The sequence below is a fragment of the Anoplolepis gracilipes genome, chromosome 15, assembly GCF_047496725.1.
Source record: "Anoplolepis gracilipes chromosome 15, ASM4749672v1, whole genome shotgun sequence".
Taxonomy (NCBI): domain Eukaryota; kingdom Metazoa; phylum Arthropoda; class Insecta; order Hymenoptera; family Formicidae; genus Anoplolepis; species Anoplolepis gracilipes.
Genome location: NC_132984.1, coordinates 3,797,337 through 3,813,725, shown reverse-complemented (window position 1 = coordinate 3,813,725; position 16,389 = coordinate 3,797,337). Strand labels below are relative to the sequence as shown.

General features: G+C 35.9%; 2 protein-coding genes across 2 annotated transcripts; one reads left to right on the top strand and one right to left on the bottom strand.

The window, feature by feature from the left end:
- The first annotated feature begins 170 nt into the window (after positions 1–170).
- Lap1 (leucine rich repeat containing protein 7 lap1) lies at positions 171–7,775 on the top strand. The gene is made up of 10 exons (XM_072907628.1): positions 171–676; positions 1,567–1,737; positions 1,828–1,963; positions 2,092–2,381; positions 2,957–3,668; positions 4,207–4,397; positions 4,612–5,074; positions 5,397–6,223; positions 6,674–6,745; positions 6,813–7,775. Exons 2-10 carry the CDS (start codon positions 1,582–1,584, stop codon positions 6,987–6,989), a joined length of 3,024 nt encoding a protein of 1,007 aa, XP_072763729.1. The 5' UTR covers positions 171–676; positions 1,567–1,581; the 3' UTR covers positions 6,990–7,775.
- Positions 7,776–10,411: 2,636 nt separating this feature from the next.
- Positions 10,412–16,131, bottom strand: Dbct (Dihydrolipoamide branched chain transacylase E2). Its single transcript, XM_072907641.1, has 5 exons — positions 15,997–16,131; positions 14,754–14,878; positions 13,827–14,337; positions 12,756–13,151; positions 10,412–12,281 (listed from the first exon to the last, which is right to left on the bottom strand). The coding sequence occupies exons 1-5, from the start codon at positions 16,033–16,035 to the stop codon at positions 12,045–12,047; spliced, it is 1,308 nt and encodes a 435-aa protein (XP_072763742.1). The 5' UTR covers positions 16,036–16,131; the 3' UTR covers positions 10,412–12,044.
- Between the last annotated feature and the right edge of the window lie 258 nt (positions 16,132–16,389).

Genomic DNA, 16,389 nt, shown 5'->3' with positions numbered 1-16,389 from the left:
TTATTTTCTCTCATTCTTACAAAAAAATTGGATTATAATACATTCGCACAATTGAAAGAACCGCGTAGCGTGGAGTCAAAATGGCGGCTATTTTTCCCCTGATTGCGGTACTTCATAATCTAGTGACTTTAATTTCATGCTGAGAAGGATTCCCTTCTTCATTCTTCATGATCCATGATTCTTGTGGCAGTTGAGAAGAGGATTTGGGATAGTTGGTGCTTTGTCCCATTAGCGGACGGAAAATCCAATAAGGAAGAAAAGAAGGAAGGAAGAGGAAGAGTCGCGTGTGAATCTGAAATCGCCTTCCCTTAAGAATCTACCTGGCAACGGGGATCCACGACGACGTATGCACACACGCACGATGACGAGGGAGTGAGGGATATGCGCATGGGAAAAGCGGCGGCGGCGTCGCGACGGATCAACGTGAGCCGCCGTAATAAAAGTGACATCTCTTGACGTTTCTCCCCGCACGTCGTCGTCGTCGTCGACGAAGAGCGCGCAACGTTTGTCGTCGCCGTCGGCGATGCCGATTCCCCTCGGCCGCTGTTACCTGCCGCGACGGCACGACGCGGTGATAAGGCGATCGGCGGCTCCTCGTCCCCGCGGATGATCGTCGGCGGCGAGCGTCCTCGCGTGCGGAGCGATCTGTCAGATCGTTCCTGAGAGCACCGCACAGGTAGCCTGTTGTTGTGCACTCTTTAATCTGTTTTTAATGCATTCTGTTAAGATGCTATATTAATAACACTGTACAGGGTGTTTCTAAATAAGTGCTAAAATATGATTCTTTGTCGAAAATTAAGGGGGTCTTTCGTATAAACATATACTCCTCTTCCCTGAGATGAAAATTAAATTCTCAAATTTTGAACAGATTTAAGAAATGAAATTTAGTGGACATTTTGCACTAAAGGTAAAAGGATATTAATATTTTTTTAATTCTCCTATTCTCGTTATAAGAAAATGAAACTAGCAATCTCTGTTCAATTTAAAACTTGGAGCTTTTTGACGCCTGAAATATGATCATTTAAAGATATGTGTTAGATTCCTGTACAACCTTTTTTCATAAAATCAATAGTTTTCAAGTAAGAAAAATAAAATACATTATCACGCAGGAAATGGTATAAGTTTCAAGTTGAATTTTGGAATAAAATAAAAAAGCAAACAAAACCAAATTTTATTTCTTTAACTTATCCAAAATTTTAGAAAAAATTTTTTTTTAAGGAGTATAACTTCTCAGCAAGGAGTATAGGAATATATGTTTATTTGAAAAACTCGTCTTAATTTTCAGCAGAAAATTATTTTTTAAAATTGTTCATCTTGTTTAGAATCATCCTGTATAATTGTACAAAAAAAATGGATAGCAATAAAGGCCTTAATCAGTCTTGAAATAGCTTTATCACCATTTTTAAATGTTCCTAGACATTTATAGAAAATGGAGATAAAAAGTTGACTTTACTTTATAAAAATCTGTATCTATATATCTGTATATAATCTTCTTTATTTTTTTATTTAATAATGATTACAGTGTAAGTCGAATATATTTAATGCGTGTAATTGCGTCTTGTGTAGCTGTACGCACATGAAATGGGTAGCGCTTGGTGGCAGTGCGCCGCGTGTCTGAGAACTCAGGAAGAGGACATTTGCGAGCTGCAACTGAATCACTGTAATCTGTATGATGTACCACCCGATGTGTTCATTTACGAAAGAACATTGGAAAAGTTGTATCTCGATGCCAATAGAGTGAGTACCTCGACTCATTAGATAGCGACGAGAATATACGCTTTAATTAACGATAATATCTAATGTTTCTTTCTTGTGAATCTATTTTAGATAAAAGATCTTCCCAGGCCGTTGTTCCAGTGCCACGAGTTGAGAGTGCTCTCGCTCAGCGATAATGAGATTACTACGTTACCACCCGCCATAGCGTCATTAATCAACTTGGAACACTTGGATCTCAGTAAAAACAGTCAGTACATTTTTGTTGAGTTGTTATTTGCGAAATGTTGTGTTGCTTTAAAAAGTATCTCAGTTTTATAAAACACTTAATCTCATATTAGTTCAGAGTTGACATTTATATGTATCCTTTTATTGCAGGTATAAAGGATTTGCCAGACAGTATCAAAGAATGCAAGAGTCTTCGCTCCATAGATATCAGTGTCAATCCCTTCGATCGCTTCCCAGACGCTATAACGCATATCGTTGGTTTGCGCGAGCTTTACATAAATGATGCGTATATAGAATACTTGCCGGCTAACTTTGGACGACTGTCAGCCTTGAGGACGCTCGAGCTGCGGGAGAACAACATGATGACGTTGCCTAAGAGTATGAGTCGTCTCGTTAACTTGCAGAGGCTCGATATCGGCAACAATGACTTTACAGAGCTGGTAAGATTGCAATTTCTGTCATGAATAATTTGCTTATTCACTTGTTTATATGCATATTATTTGCAAAATGTCAAAATCGTCGAATGTTCTAGAGAACACTTATTGCAACTTTATGATCTTTAATATTGTTTATATAATTAAATTCAATATTAAAATTCTATTAAAATAAAGATTTCTTGAAATTAATCAAAATAATGAATCTATCATTAATCTTTTCTCTTTAAGTTTATATTTGGAATACCTCATACATAGAAAAATGAAATATTTAAATGAGTAAAAAAATATTGTTAAAGATAAAATTATATACAGTACTATTTTTTCTATATTTATTATATGGTTGTTTTAAGTCAATTTTATCTTTAGTAAAATATTTGTACAACTTTAGAGAACTAATGAAGATATTTTAAATTGTATTATTATTAGCAAAAGTTTAGAAGAAAAAATTTAAGATACAAAATTATGTTAATTTTATGAATTTTATAGAATATTAATTTCAAATTGATGTTATATACTTGTCATACAAGTATGCATGTGTGGCACAAGTATGCGAGACTAATTCATACTATTTGTTACAGCCTGAAGTCGTTGGGGATCTCATCAATCTCACGGAGTTGTGGATCGACGGTAACGACATCAGGCGTGTCCCGGCGAATGTCGAGCAGCTTTATCGCTTGAATCACTTTGACTGTACGATGAACGCGATACACGCGCTCCCGTTGGAGGTACGCGGCTGGCGCGACATCGCGATCATGAATCTATCCTCGAACGAGATGTACGAGCTGCCCGACACCATGTGTTACCTGCGCACGATCGTCACCCTCAAGGTCGACGACAATCAATTGAATGCACTGCCGAACGACATCGGCCAGATGTCGAGCTTAGAGGAGCTTATAGTCACTAAGAACTTTCTCGAGTACTTGCCGTCTTCGATAGGCTTGCTGCGCAAGCTGCACTGTCTCAACGCGGACAATAATTATCTGCGGGCATTGCCGGCCGAGATTGGCAGTTGCACAGCGTTGTCCCTGCTCTCCCTGCGATCGAACAATCTGACGCGCGTGCCGCCTGAGCTCGGTCATCTGTCTTCGTTGCGGGTGTTCAATCTTGTTAACAACTGCATCAAGTTTCTACCGGTCTCCATGCTTAATCTGAGCAACCTGAAAGCATTGTGGCTGAGCGATAATCAGAGTCAACCATTGGTGCCACTGCAGCAGGAGTTCAACTGCGAAGAGGACATGATGGTGCTGAGCTGTTTTATGCTGCCCCAGAAACCACGGCAGGATTTGGAGCGTGAGTTTTTTTAAATATTTCTATAAAGGATATTGTACTGCCTAGGAAAACAAAAGTTTTGTTTTACATCTTTATTTATAATTAGCATCGATTCTCACACATTTCCCTTTTTTGGTAAAAACATTTACTTAAATATCTTTTTAATAATTTCTTATTGAAAAGATATTATTTATTAAAAAAATAATTAATTATTTTTTTTATATATGTATCACTTTATTTAGTTTCTATAATTAAGTTAATCAAAATTGATTCAGTTGCTTGTCTCTGTTTACACTATTGCACGCTTTGTTTAACATTAATTCATTTAACGATAAGATGCAACGTTTATGTGCACGCTACTAGTGGAAGAAGAAACAGAACAAGAACACGAACAAGAAGACGAGGAATGAAATGGTGAGAGATATATATCAAGGAATCGGGTGCGAAATATCAAGAAATATCTTTGAATATGAAAAAGAATACCCAGCAAATTAGTGATAATAATTTTTTATTACTAATCGTTTTTTTTAATAATTTATAATTTTAATCACATCCATAGAAATGGCGCAGACCGCAGGACCGATTTCGAGTTCAATCATCGGAACCGGTAAGAGGATATGTTTTGCTGCTGAGGTAGATTCCGAAGTCCCCAGGCAACTTCATCGAGCACCAACCCCTTACCCCAAGGAGCTACGCAATCTCGCTAGGCACGCTCGTAATCTGCATCATCAGTCCATTCATGATCAAAGAGTAAGTTTCTATCATTTATTCGTTATATCGACGACAGCATGACAATATTCTTTCGATAAACAAAAAATGTATATGTATATATTTTAATATATTTTTTAATAAAAATAGATTTGAAAAATAAATTTAAAAATAGAAAAATTTAAATATTTATTACATAGGATAAGAATTGTATGTTTAATCTTGTCACTATCTTATAATTTTATTTTTTCTATAGAGCACGCCTTCATCCGCAACCTCTATCGATCGTAACACGGCGAAAAACTACAAGAGCAACAGACCGGTTGAACCCGGAACGGCGGAGCCCTCAGTGTCCGAGGAATCGTCCGACGAGGCGAACAAGACCGTGTTGGCGAAGGAAAAGAGTCCGGATATCCGGGAAGCCAAGTACATCCGCAATCCCTCGTCTGATTACGTCGCAAAAACGCCAACAGTATCCGACTATGTAAACTCCACGTGGAAACCGGACGAGTACTCCAAAGCAAACACGGCCAAGATAGTCGAGTCCGACAAGTTTATTGAGCCCTACAAGGCAGCGTCCGTTGACGTGACGGACAGCAAGCAGACGGCGCGGGTGAACGTTGCGCCGAAATCGTGCGACGTTCCGCCAGCTCCGCCGCCATATCACATCGCAGCAGCCTTCTCCAAGAAAGCCGCTCTCTTCCAGCAATTTAATAATCGTACGTTACCAGTGTAGACTTCTTAATATTTTTAACTTTTTAATATTTATTAATATTAATTAATAATTAATATTTAATATTTAATTATTATTAATATTTGTTATTAATTTATCCTCTTTTTTCATCTTTTTTTTTTCTTTTTATTGAATGCGATGAATTCTAAAAATTAGGAAAAATTTAGAAAATTATTATTATATATTTTTAACTATAAAAAGAATTTATTTATTTTACATATATTTTATTTATTTTATATATTTATATTTTTCTTTATTCGAAATAAGTTCCGAAAAGCAGTAAGTTTCATGAATCTTTATCTTTTCAGCGATCGAACCGGACCCGCATTTAGCTCCAGTCTCGTTACCTTTCAACTCGTCGCTAAATTCGGCCGAGATGTTTCCAGATGTACCGAAACAGAAGAACTTTGATACGAACGCGGACTTGGTAAAGGCCGAGGAATATACGATACCAGGTGAAAATCCGATGAATCTCACTAATTCAAACGCGTTGATGGATAACGGACAGATGGATTTTCTCGACCGAAACAGTGCAGATCAAACTTGCACGCCGAATCTGGATTCCGGCGCCGATTCTGAGCAGAACGATCGGGCATTCAAACCGAGCAAAATTCCCGTTCTCAAAACAAAGCATGCGGAGAACTCGAATAACGACGCGAACTCGGTCAAGGCTCTCCCGGAGGAATACGATGCGAACAGAACGTTGAATACGGTTTACTCCGGCATACCTACGTCGCCGATCACGGGAAAGAAGTATCGGAGTCCGTTATCGGCGCCGACGAAAGCGCTCGATCGTTCGAGAAAACTGCAGAACGGGAACGTCACGAACAACAATTCATGTGACAACGTCAATTCGGTCGAGACGTTGAACGTTGGTCGATCGAACGTTGTCGTTCCTGTTCAAACGAGCAGAAGCGTCGCCGATGAATCCAGCGTCGCTGCCGCTGTCGCTAAGAGCGAGACAAACTCGGGCCGAGACACGCCGAATCTTAATACGGGTAGTAAATCTCAGGGCGACACGAACAACATCGAGAGCCTCCAAGAATACGCAAATTCTGCGTTGAATGAATCATCTGGCTCGGAGAGAAAGCCGAAATTTAAATGGATGTTTGGTCCTCACAGAAACGCAAATGTGGTATGTACTATTATATTATTAGTATTAAAAATTAATTGATTAATTAGTTTTCTGTTAAAAATAATTTTTTCAATTTTTTTCAAACATTTTTTTCAACAGTTAAAAGTATAAAATAATTTTAAATATACAATAACATTTTCTAAATTTTTTAAAGATGTATTATATACTCTATTATCAGTATTTAAAGATTAATTAATTAATTTTCTGTTAAAAATAATTTTTTCAAAACTTTTTACAGTTAAAAAATATATACACATAATTTTATTTATTTTATATTATATATATTTTGTGTTTGTATTTTTTTTAATTGCAGAAAGAAATTATCATTATGCCATAATAATAATAAAATATATGTAAAATAAATAATACATATAAAAATTTCTTTTTACAGTTAAAAAAATATATTATAATAATTTTAAATATACAATAATAATCTAAATTTTTCCATAGCTGCCTGTTCAAGTAAGGAAAAATCCAGGTCTCGGTTTCAGTATAGCTGGTGGAGTAGCGGGTGCAGAGACCGTAAGTATAGCATATTTAAAATTGAGATTTATTCTCTCGTATAATAAAAGACATATCCTTTTTGCAGGGAATAATCGTGACGAAGGTGAATCCCGACGGGCCAGCTCAGGGTACTCTTCGACCGGGAGACAAGATCTTGGAGGTAGACGGTATCGATTTCACCAAATCTGATCACAATAACGCCGTCGCCGTTCTGCGTGCCACCGGTGCTGTTGTTTCTATGATGATAAGTCGCCACCAATGATTGTAAGTTATTCGAAGAAAAAACAAAAAGCGGAAAACTTTTTCTAATTCTTTTAGATGACATACGATCGCTTTACATACTTCAGACTGAATACATTTTATATAGCTCTAACATATATACATATATTTAAATATATTCTTTAATAAAAATCCGTAAATATCGCGCGACACATGAACACGTCACGTTCGTGAACAAAGAGAGAAGTATATTGAGCGTCTGCCATATTAGTCGATCCAATCACAAATATCGGAATTATTCGTGCTACTGAGTGTTTTAAGTAAAAATTGGAAGATTTTGACGGAGAGATATATGCAATAAACGTATTATTTACAAGTGGTTCTTTTATTTCACTAAATAAAGACCATCCTCAATTTTTTCGAGGGAACCATATCTCTTTACCACAGTATTATAATTTTACAAAAGAGTAAAAACTATTAAATGAATTGTACCAAGCAAGATTCGAGCTTATTCAAGATTATCTTGTCTCAGTGATATTCCTCTTGAAATTTTACAATCTTTCCTACATGTACGCGATACATTTTTCAATATTTGTGTGCGTCGATCAAAATGGAAGTGACACTCTGTATACAAACATAAATATATATATTTGTGTCGAATAAGATTGTAAACGAGCTAAGATACCGCTATTGATCGTCTCGCGATCAACGCAGGACACGAAAGGTGTGTGTGATGATTCTCGTGTGAGAATATAATATTATATAGAATATGTTATTTTTCAACACTCTGTCTCTGTGCGGACAAATTAAACGAGCAATCTATCTGTTATCCTAGCTCCTCTTTGACTAGAACAATAATGTCTTTCCCGAAATCTCTAGCTCCGCGCGTGTGCGGACGATGATGTTGATAGACTAGTTGATTTATATCTATATCTGTGCGTTCTCTCTTCGACGAGAGTGCCGACAATGTGCCAGAAAACAAAAGTACTATTTATTATCCATATACATAACATATATTGAGAAAAAGATATATATATATATATATATGCACATATACATATATTATATATATAAACAAATTTATATCTGTAGAAGAAAAAAAGGAAAGCTAAACAAGGTTCCCACAGATTCCAGCGGTGTAAATAGGTCTCCCGATTATCTCCGCGTAATATCAAAGTGTTCGTTAGAAAGGGAGTATTTTGCAGGCTGTTTCGCCGACAAACTTCTCTTTGTGCGATTTGATATTGGTTTTCTCGCAACTTTATTAAAATTAACTGACGAAAATTGACTGAAATATACGAAGCAAATTAAACCTGTTACGTTTTTCGTTTCTTGTTATTGACTATAAATTTTTTGCTAAGAAACAAAGTCGACTTCGCACCTTTATAGCGATCTTTATCAGTTGTTGACACTATAATAATTGTTATTGCATATAGCAAAGCTATAAATTTTATGGTTCGATTAATGTTGTAAAGAGACAGGGAGAAATGAGAATAGTTCCGACTACGTGTTGCGCGAAATAAATATCGTTGAGCGGAATCACAATATATATTTAAATCGAATGTTTAATTATTATTTTCTTTGCGAGACTACAAACAAACATAGCCACTCGAGACGGACTGTTTCAGTATAATTCAGGATTATTGTTAGTAATAAAGGCGCTTCTCTCTGTCTGTGGGACCCTTGTCGCGCTTGTCTGGTAGGAGAGAAAAGAAAATATTCTTCTATGTGCCGTACTTATATCGATAATAATGTTTATATTCAATGTCAGTGTCTCAAAGTTCCCCTCAGTCGTTCAACAGTCGCGACGCTGATTATCCACTACGGATTTCTCTCTCTCTCTCTCTCTCTCTCTCTCTCTCTCTCTCTCTCTCTCTCTCTCTCTCTCTCTCTCTCTCTCTCTCTCTCTCTCTCTCTCTCTCTTTCACTTACATAATTGGCCCCTTTCAAAAATTCACTCTTTAAGCTATTGAAAAACCGTCATTTTTAGATCCTTCAACACTGGCGGATATTTTTATAACATTAATGAAGGATGCATCCGATCCTTCCATTATTGCATTAAATATTAAAGATGATATAAAAGAGTATTTCATTTACAAAAAGCATTACTTAATGCTTTTATATCGGTATACGACTGAAGATAATAGAATATATCGATTAGTAAAAAATTATATTAATAATTAGATTAATATTCGACGGAATTATAATGTCTATAAATTTTATAAAGTATATATAATATATATATATATATATGCAAATTTTCGATTATTTTATGTATATATATACATATATAATCAACTTTAAGGAAAAGTTACATTTACGCCAGTGCTTAAGGATAAAGCTACTGCTTCATGCGTTTCACACGTGTGTACGTTATTTGATTTCTTATCATTAATATTATCAAACTATATATCTTGAGACCACGCATCAGAAAGCTCTTCCGGAACGCGACTGATTTAGTGATTATTTCGACAATTGCTCGCGTTTTTTCCCCGTTGAAAGAATGAACCTATATGTAAGAACCGGTTAATGATCGCACAAGCGTGATATTGTTGGTCGACAAGCGAGATAAAACAAATGGAAATTTGCGTGTGCGCACGCGCGCGCAAGTAGAATGAGTATCAGAGAGAACAAAAGGAATGTGAAGGACTGAAAATTGGTAGCACAAATGAAATTGTTATTCGGTTACATATATATATATATATATATATATATATATATATATATATATATATATATATATATGTTGTGTTTATATATGTATATATATATATATATATATATATATATATATATATATATATATATATATATATATATATATATATATATTGTGCGCATTGTTATAATTGAAATCGGTGTGAATGCAAAGCTATCTGCGACGTGCCAGACATTTCGCATCTTTCCTTCGCAAATCCGGAATTTATTCTGCATATTTCACAAATTCATTAATTATTTTATTTATTAATACAATTGACTTTTTAATTGACGATATTATATAATTAATGTTATTAAATTAAAGATTAATAATAAAATATCGGTTTGTGTTTCCAGAAAAAGAAATTTCGATCGAGAATCTTGGGGATCAAAGTCTCCTCCTGTTTTCGAAGGAAAAATGTCTCGAAGGTCTGGAGTCGAACGCGTTAGATTTATTACTCGTTGTTGTTAAGTTAGTGTCTATTCTTGTATCTTTGTTCTTCGTCGATGTTACATACGATATATAAGATTTTACGGTAAGTTTACGGTCGAGAAAACCACCTTGGTATCGTTCGAATTTTGCGTATCGAGAGAATGTCAGTAGAATTATTATTCATACCTAGTCAGACTCGATAAGAAACGTGTTAGTATTTTTCGTCGACTTGATTTTGTCGACAAACCTTTTTCCTTTCTTCTCTTGCATTTCTATTAACTATTCACGACGACCTGAACTTCCAATCGTAGATTTTACCGAAAGCGTCCTTCTACATTCTTTTCTCTTCTCGTTTATAAATATTGGTTGTGTGATTCTTTTTTTTTAGCTCGTTGTTCGTTCTTCTAAACTTGCATTTGATTTCGTGTAAAGATGCAGTATCAGAAATTAGATATGGAAAAGTTCTCTTTTTGAATCGCGACTCTTAGGAAGGAACGGATTGTGACTGTTTCAATTGATAATTAATCGTCGTTAAAAAGAGAACGAGATTAACATGTATTCGTTGACGGAGAAGTTTCCACTTTCATGGACCACGAGCACACATATTGTACTCTTTTCTACTACTCTAAACTAAACAGACTGACTACCTTTTTGGATACCTATTACGTGTTTAACAGCGTGTGTTTCTCGATCGGAGCGCGTTTGAATCGCCTCGCAAGAAAAGGAGCTCAATTTTTTATAAATTCACCTGGACAAAGAACTTTTCAAGTTGATCCTATTCTGGTTTGGCGATTCTTTTTCCAGACAGTTTGTAAAATCGAGATAAAAATTGTTGACCGATTGGCTCCCAGCGCGATTTGAACCCGCTTCCGCTTCGAGAAGGCTCGCTATCGTTACAGAGTGATTGCGAATCTAAGATTTTGCGCGCGTGAATGAAACTCTAAGTTGTACCTATGGATGTATATAATTGATAAGATACGACTAATCGTATGTCAAGAAACTTTGCGAAAGCAATCAAGTGGTTGTACCTTTTACTTGCGATACGTTGGTATTTTTCGCTTTCATTTCACTTCACTTTACGTTTGTCCTTAGCAAAGGACTTTCAAGGTGAATTTTGTTTCTACGCCGGATATAAATTTTTTTCTTTTTTTTTTTTCCTCGAAAATTCGATACGATCGACGACGTTAATTATTATTACGTTGTTGACGTTTATCCGGGGAACAATTTGTCGCTGTTAACAATATCTCTCTATCGCGGTACAACCACTTCGTTAGCGTGCGTTCAATTATGGTTGTCACATGAATAATTTATAGTTTGTAACGGATCGATGTACAAAGAAATTATTAGCGCGTTCTCTACCGGACGTCGTCTTCTGATATACAATTACTATGCATTTTGAATATGTTAGTGGAAGATGTCTGATCTTTAACGAGAAGTCCTAGTTGGTTGTGCAGCAATAAATAAATTAATATTTACGTACAAAGCGATTTAAAACGCGATTCATCTTACGTTTTTTTTTTTTTTTTTTTAGCAGAAAAGAAACATCTCGTTGTAACAGCATTAATCATTTCGTAAAAGTGGCTCTCCTCCTCCCTTTTTATCGGATCGTTGCATATGCAATGTCGCATCTCGTCGTAAAAGTTTCAGTTTTACGATACGCTCTTAAGTCTCTTCTGATCGAATCTTAAGCATCGCGTTCAAGTGACGTGATACTTTTACAAAAGTACGCTCGATTCTCTTTTATGCTCGCGATCCCTCGAGGAAATTTTCCCTCAGAAAATATCCTCGCAATTATTCCACGGTCTTAAAATAGTGAGAGTAATTTTAAAAAATTATAACGTGTTTTTTTTTTTTTTTTTTTCCTTTTTTCAGCTATATTTTCACTATAAACATCATCAAGCGAAATTACAAAAATGGCATTTTGAGAGACGCGTCACATCGGATTTTTTTTTTTAAGCACTCCCCACGTCACGCGCCGATCAACAGTTGCACCGGTTTCTCCACGTAGTGCTTCCAAAGATTGGAGAACTTCGCCACCGTGACACCGTCGAGGACGCGATGATCCGCGGACCAGCTGATTGACATTACGTGCGCCGCAACCACGTTTCCCTCGTCGTCGAATCGCGGCACCTTCCGCGCCCTTCCGAACGCGCCGATTATCAGCTGCGGCGGCAGGATCACTGGCTTCGTGTACGTTCCACCGACCTAAATCAATACGATTTATTGCCACAATACAACGTGACTTTCAGCTTCAATAACAGTCGCTCCCATGATTTATGTCATTTCGTCATCTTTATTGATTCACCTGGATTGCGACTGAATATGATGGATGTAGGGTAATTGTCCCTATTACTGTGCTTTTGTATTTAAATAAGCCATCAAAAAACTAGAAATAAATACAACAAATAGTTTTTTTTTATTTAATTAAGTTAAACTATTTATGTATATGTTATAAAAAATATTTTATCCTATTTTGTGTTAAATTTTTTATTACTTATTTAAACACAAAGGCACACTAATAGGTACAGGTACAATGATAGGAACAATAAAGTTAAAATAAATGTCCCATCCGCGGTATAATTAAAATTCCAATTTTAGCACCGTCAAGGATTATTGATCCTCGACGGGCGTCGAAACATTTTCTCCGTTTAATATAATTATATATATATAAAAACTTACCACGCCTATGTTCGACAACGAGAACGTCGTGTCGGTCAAATCTCCGAGCGGTATCGACGACCTCCTGCCAAGCTCCTGGAGCCTATTGAGCTCCCGCGCGATCGCGAGAACGCTGAGATTCTGCACGTTCTTGATGTTGGGCACCACCAGGCCCTCCGGGGTGTCCATAGCGATGCCGATGTTGTGATTGTCCAGGATTCGCAGCGTCTGATCCTCCTCGTTCAGCCAGGCGTTCAACTCGGGATAGCGCTCCAACGCTCGAGAGGCCGCCTTCACGAAGAACGGCATGAGGGTCAGAGAGACACCCTCGTCCCTCAACGAGTCCTTCATATCGTTTCGGCACTGCATCACTTGGTTCACGTTGCACTCGTCGCTGTAGACGAAGTGCGGTATACTCTGCGAGGAATTTGTCAAAAGGTAAATTGTTTTTTTTTTTTTTTTTTTTTCGTAAAAAGTTTATTAATTATAGAATTTAATGAAGGATACAAATTTGTAGGCGAAATCAGATATTAAAAGTTGAGATTATATGCAGAAGGTAATTAGGAAATATAAATTGGAATTAAAATATTAGTATCTTATAATTAGACGTGTGTGTGATAAAAAATTACATTATAATTGATAATAAAACATAAAAAATATCTTGTACATAAAAAAGAGTAAGAGGATTAAAATCATTTTTTTTATAATTTTATATAATTATATATAATAATATAAATTATAAATTATATAATAAAATTATATATTAGTAAACTATTTTTATAATGTTTTAATTATTTTATTATTGTAATCGATAATAAAATGTAAAAAATATTTTACACATAAAAAAGAGAGTAAGAGGATTAAAATCATTATCTTATAAATTTTTTTACATCACTATCACGGAATTTAAAAAGTTGTCACCGCAAATATTAATATAGGAATATTAAAAGAAACAAGATGCTTTTTTATACAGCAGATAAAATAATTAAAATGGATTGAATTTAAAGTTATAACATCTTAATTTTTTTTACGTGCAAAATTTATCGGTTAAAAAATGAATAGATAAATATTTTTAGCATCTCGTCAACTTACCAGAGATTTCGTCATAGTTTTCCACATGTGTTTCGAATATCCCTTCAACCCCACCGTCCTCCCCGTCACGTTCGTCTCCGGAGAAACTTTCGGAGTCGCAGAAATTTTCCGTAGATGAGCCAGTATGTCCTCCTTGAGTACCCTACCGTCTTTGCCAGTCGCTGCTACGTCCTTAAGCTTTACGTTGTTCTCCATGGCGATTCTCCTCACCGTCGGGGTGGCTAGAACCTTGTCCACGATGTTATCCTGCGATTCTGTCTCCTCTTTCTTTTCAGTCGCCTGATCCTCGTCGCCCTGTTTAATTTCCTCCGAATCCTTCGGGGCATCCTTCGAATCGTCCTCTATCTCGATATCCAACAACGCTGCCCCGACCAAGGCGACGTCGTCCACGTTGAAATGCAGCTTCTTGACGAGACCGTCGTAGCGACTCGTGATCGTCACCGACGCCTTGTCGCTCTGCACCTCGCAGATCTCATCGAACTGGTTCACCCGGTCGCCCGGTTTCACGAACCTGAAATATTCCACGTGCTATCAAGTGACACATCGAGATTTGCCAAGAAAGGAGATAGAAATATTATTCTAATTAAATAGAAAAATATTTAGAGTAGTAAATTAATTTAATTATTAAAAGTTTTTTAAATGTCCATGTGAATTGGACTCGAAAGAAATTATTTCTCTGATATTATGTAAAAGAATCGATATCTGAAATTTAGATTTTTTTTTTATAAATTTCTTTTAGAGAAAGAGAGAAAAATCACACACATAGAAAATTTTTTGCAATAATTTTAAAAATTCTTTAAATATATTTAAACAATTATTTTCTGATATATTGCATTAAATTCCACAGTATTCTGTATGCGCATCATCAGGATCCAGATCCGAATAAATATGTGAGGAAGAAAAATGGAGTATTGTCACTGAATGTACCATTCTTTCACCGTGACGTCCCGAATCCCTTCGCCGATGTCTGACAGTTGAAAGGGTACCACTTTGCCGGGACGAATCGTGCTGGTCGACAAGAAACGGCATATCGGACCATGTGATCTCTCAGCCTGCACAAATAGAGAAGTTTCGTCGCTGGCGAGTATAATGATAACAACAATTTTATCGAGTGACACTATAAGTAAAGTACGTTGTATGACATTTCAAGTCAAAGTATAGGAGTTTTGTAAAATTATAGGACGGAATTATACATGTACAGGTTGAATCAAAATGGTTGTGGAATAAGATGAAAGATATTAAAGTAAAATAATATGAAAGAACAATTTATAAGAATTTCTACGGATTAGGTAGCAATTCAATTTTGATTGATTCAAAGATACAGGGGATAATGTATTTTACTTGTAGTGATATACATTTTCATTGCTCTCTTATACATCGTACTAATCTGCATTATCTTTAACGATAGATTTAGAACAATTTTAGAATCAATATCCCTTCCGGAAACCGTCATTTAAGGAAGAATTGGAACAGATCAGTTACGTCAAAGGTGAATAAATTTAATACATTTCAAGATTCATGAATTAAAATTTATTTTCATGAATTTTTATGTCCAGTCACTATAAAAAAAGAGTTCGATATAATATTTATAATTTAAAAAATAAATTATACTTTACAAGGCAAATCTTTATTTTGACTCACAAATCATTAATTTTAATCATTAAATTTCAAAAGGCTAAAAGTGCTCTTTGCCAATTGATTGAAAATATATATTAGATTATATTAAATTTTAACAATCCATCCAGTTTCTCCTTAAATTTAATTAGAGAAAAAATATTTGCTTTTGAAATGTATAACTCGACAGTTAATTTCAAATTGATTAAGGCATCTGTCATTAAAAAGTAATCGTTCGATAGAAAAGCGAAACTCTCATTCTCCATTTTCGTGATGCAATCAACAGATAGGTACATTCTGTTATTTATTTCACGATCACTGTTGTTTATTTCACGATCACACATCGGCACGCGCACCAAATGCGATGGACTTGTTGTGTTTAGAGGTCTCTCTGATTGTGTTGGCAGAGTGCCAGAGTTCAATCCGACTCGCGGCTTGTTGACGTTCAACTTTGGCACGTGGTGGCACTACTTTGAAAAAGTTTTAACGAATCACTTGGCGTTTATTCACCTGGAATCATTCCACCTGACAAACGTAAACCCGCTTGAATGCTTACCAGTCGTGCGACTGTCAGTAGCCGCCAAGGAAGAGCCATCAGCTGATCTCTATCAAATCCGATCGAGGAGAAGAAGGCACGATATCTCGCGCGAGTATAATAGTTCGTGACTATCGAATATGCGTTATCACTCGCACGATGCGCTGCAAGAGAGCATGTTTATTCACGAGACGAAATTACGCAATCATCGAGTCGATAAACGCGTATATTCTACTTGCGTATTTCGAGAATCGCACGATTGCGATGTCCGTAATTTGTCTGAAATAAAATTAATGAAACAAATACGTAAAGTCACTGTGAGACAGCTTGATCAGATATCGGACTACTTAAATCAAATATTTTTCAATATAAAACGAAAACAGACGCGAACAGACATGGGAAAAACAAGTTTTT

Bases quoted from the DNA above. Each gene is read 5' to 3' on its own strand.
- Lap1 (XM_072907628.1), top strand. From the start codon at position 1,582: ATGGGTAGCGCTTGGTGGCAGTGCGCCGCGTGTCTGAGAACTCAGGAA. The intron at 1,738-1,827 runs GTGAGTACCTCG...AATCTATTTTAG, and splicing joins TGTATCTCGATGCCAATAGA to ATAAAAGATCTTCCCAGGCC. The intron at 2,382-2,956 runs GTAAGATTGCAA...TATTTGTTACAG, and splicing joins ACAATGACTTTACAGAGCTG to CCTGAAGTCGTTGGGGATCT.
- Dbct (XM_072907641.1), bottom strand. From the start codon at position 16,035: ATGGCTCTTCCTTGGCGGCTACTGACAGTCGCACGACTG. The intron at 14,879-15,996 runs GTAAGCATTCAA...CTATTTGTGCAG, and splicing joins TACTGACAGTCGCACGACTG to GCTGAGAGATCACATGGTCC. The intron at 12,282-12,755 runs GTAAGTTTTTAT...GTATTGATTTAG, and splicing joins CGTTGTCGAACATAGGCGTG to GTCGGTGGAACGTACACGAA.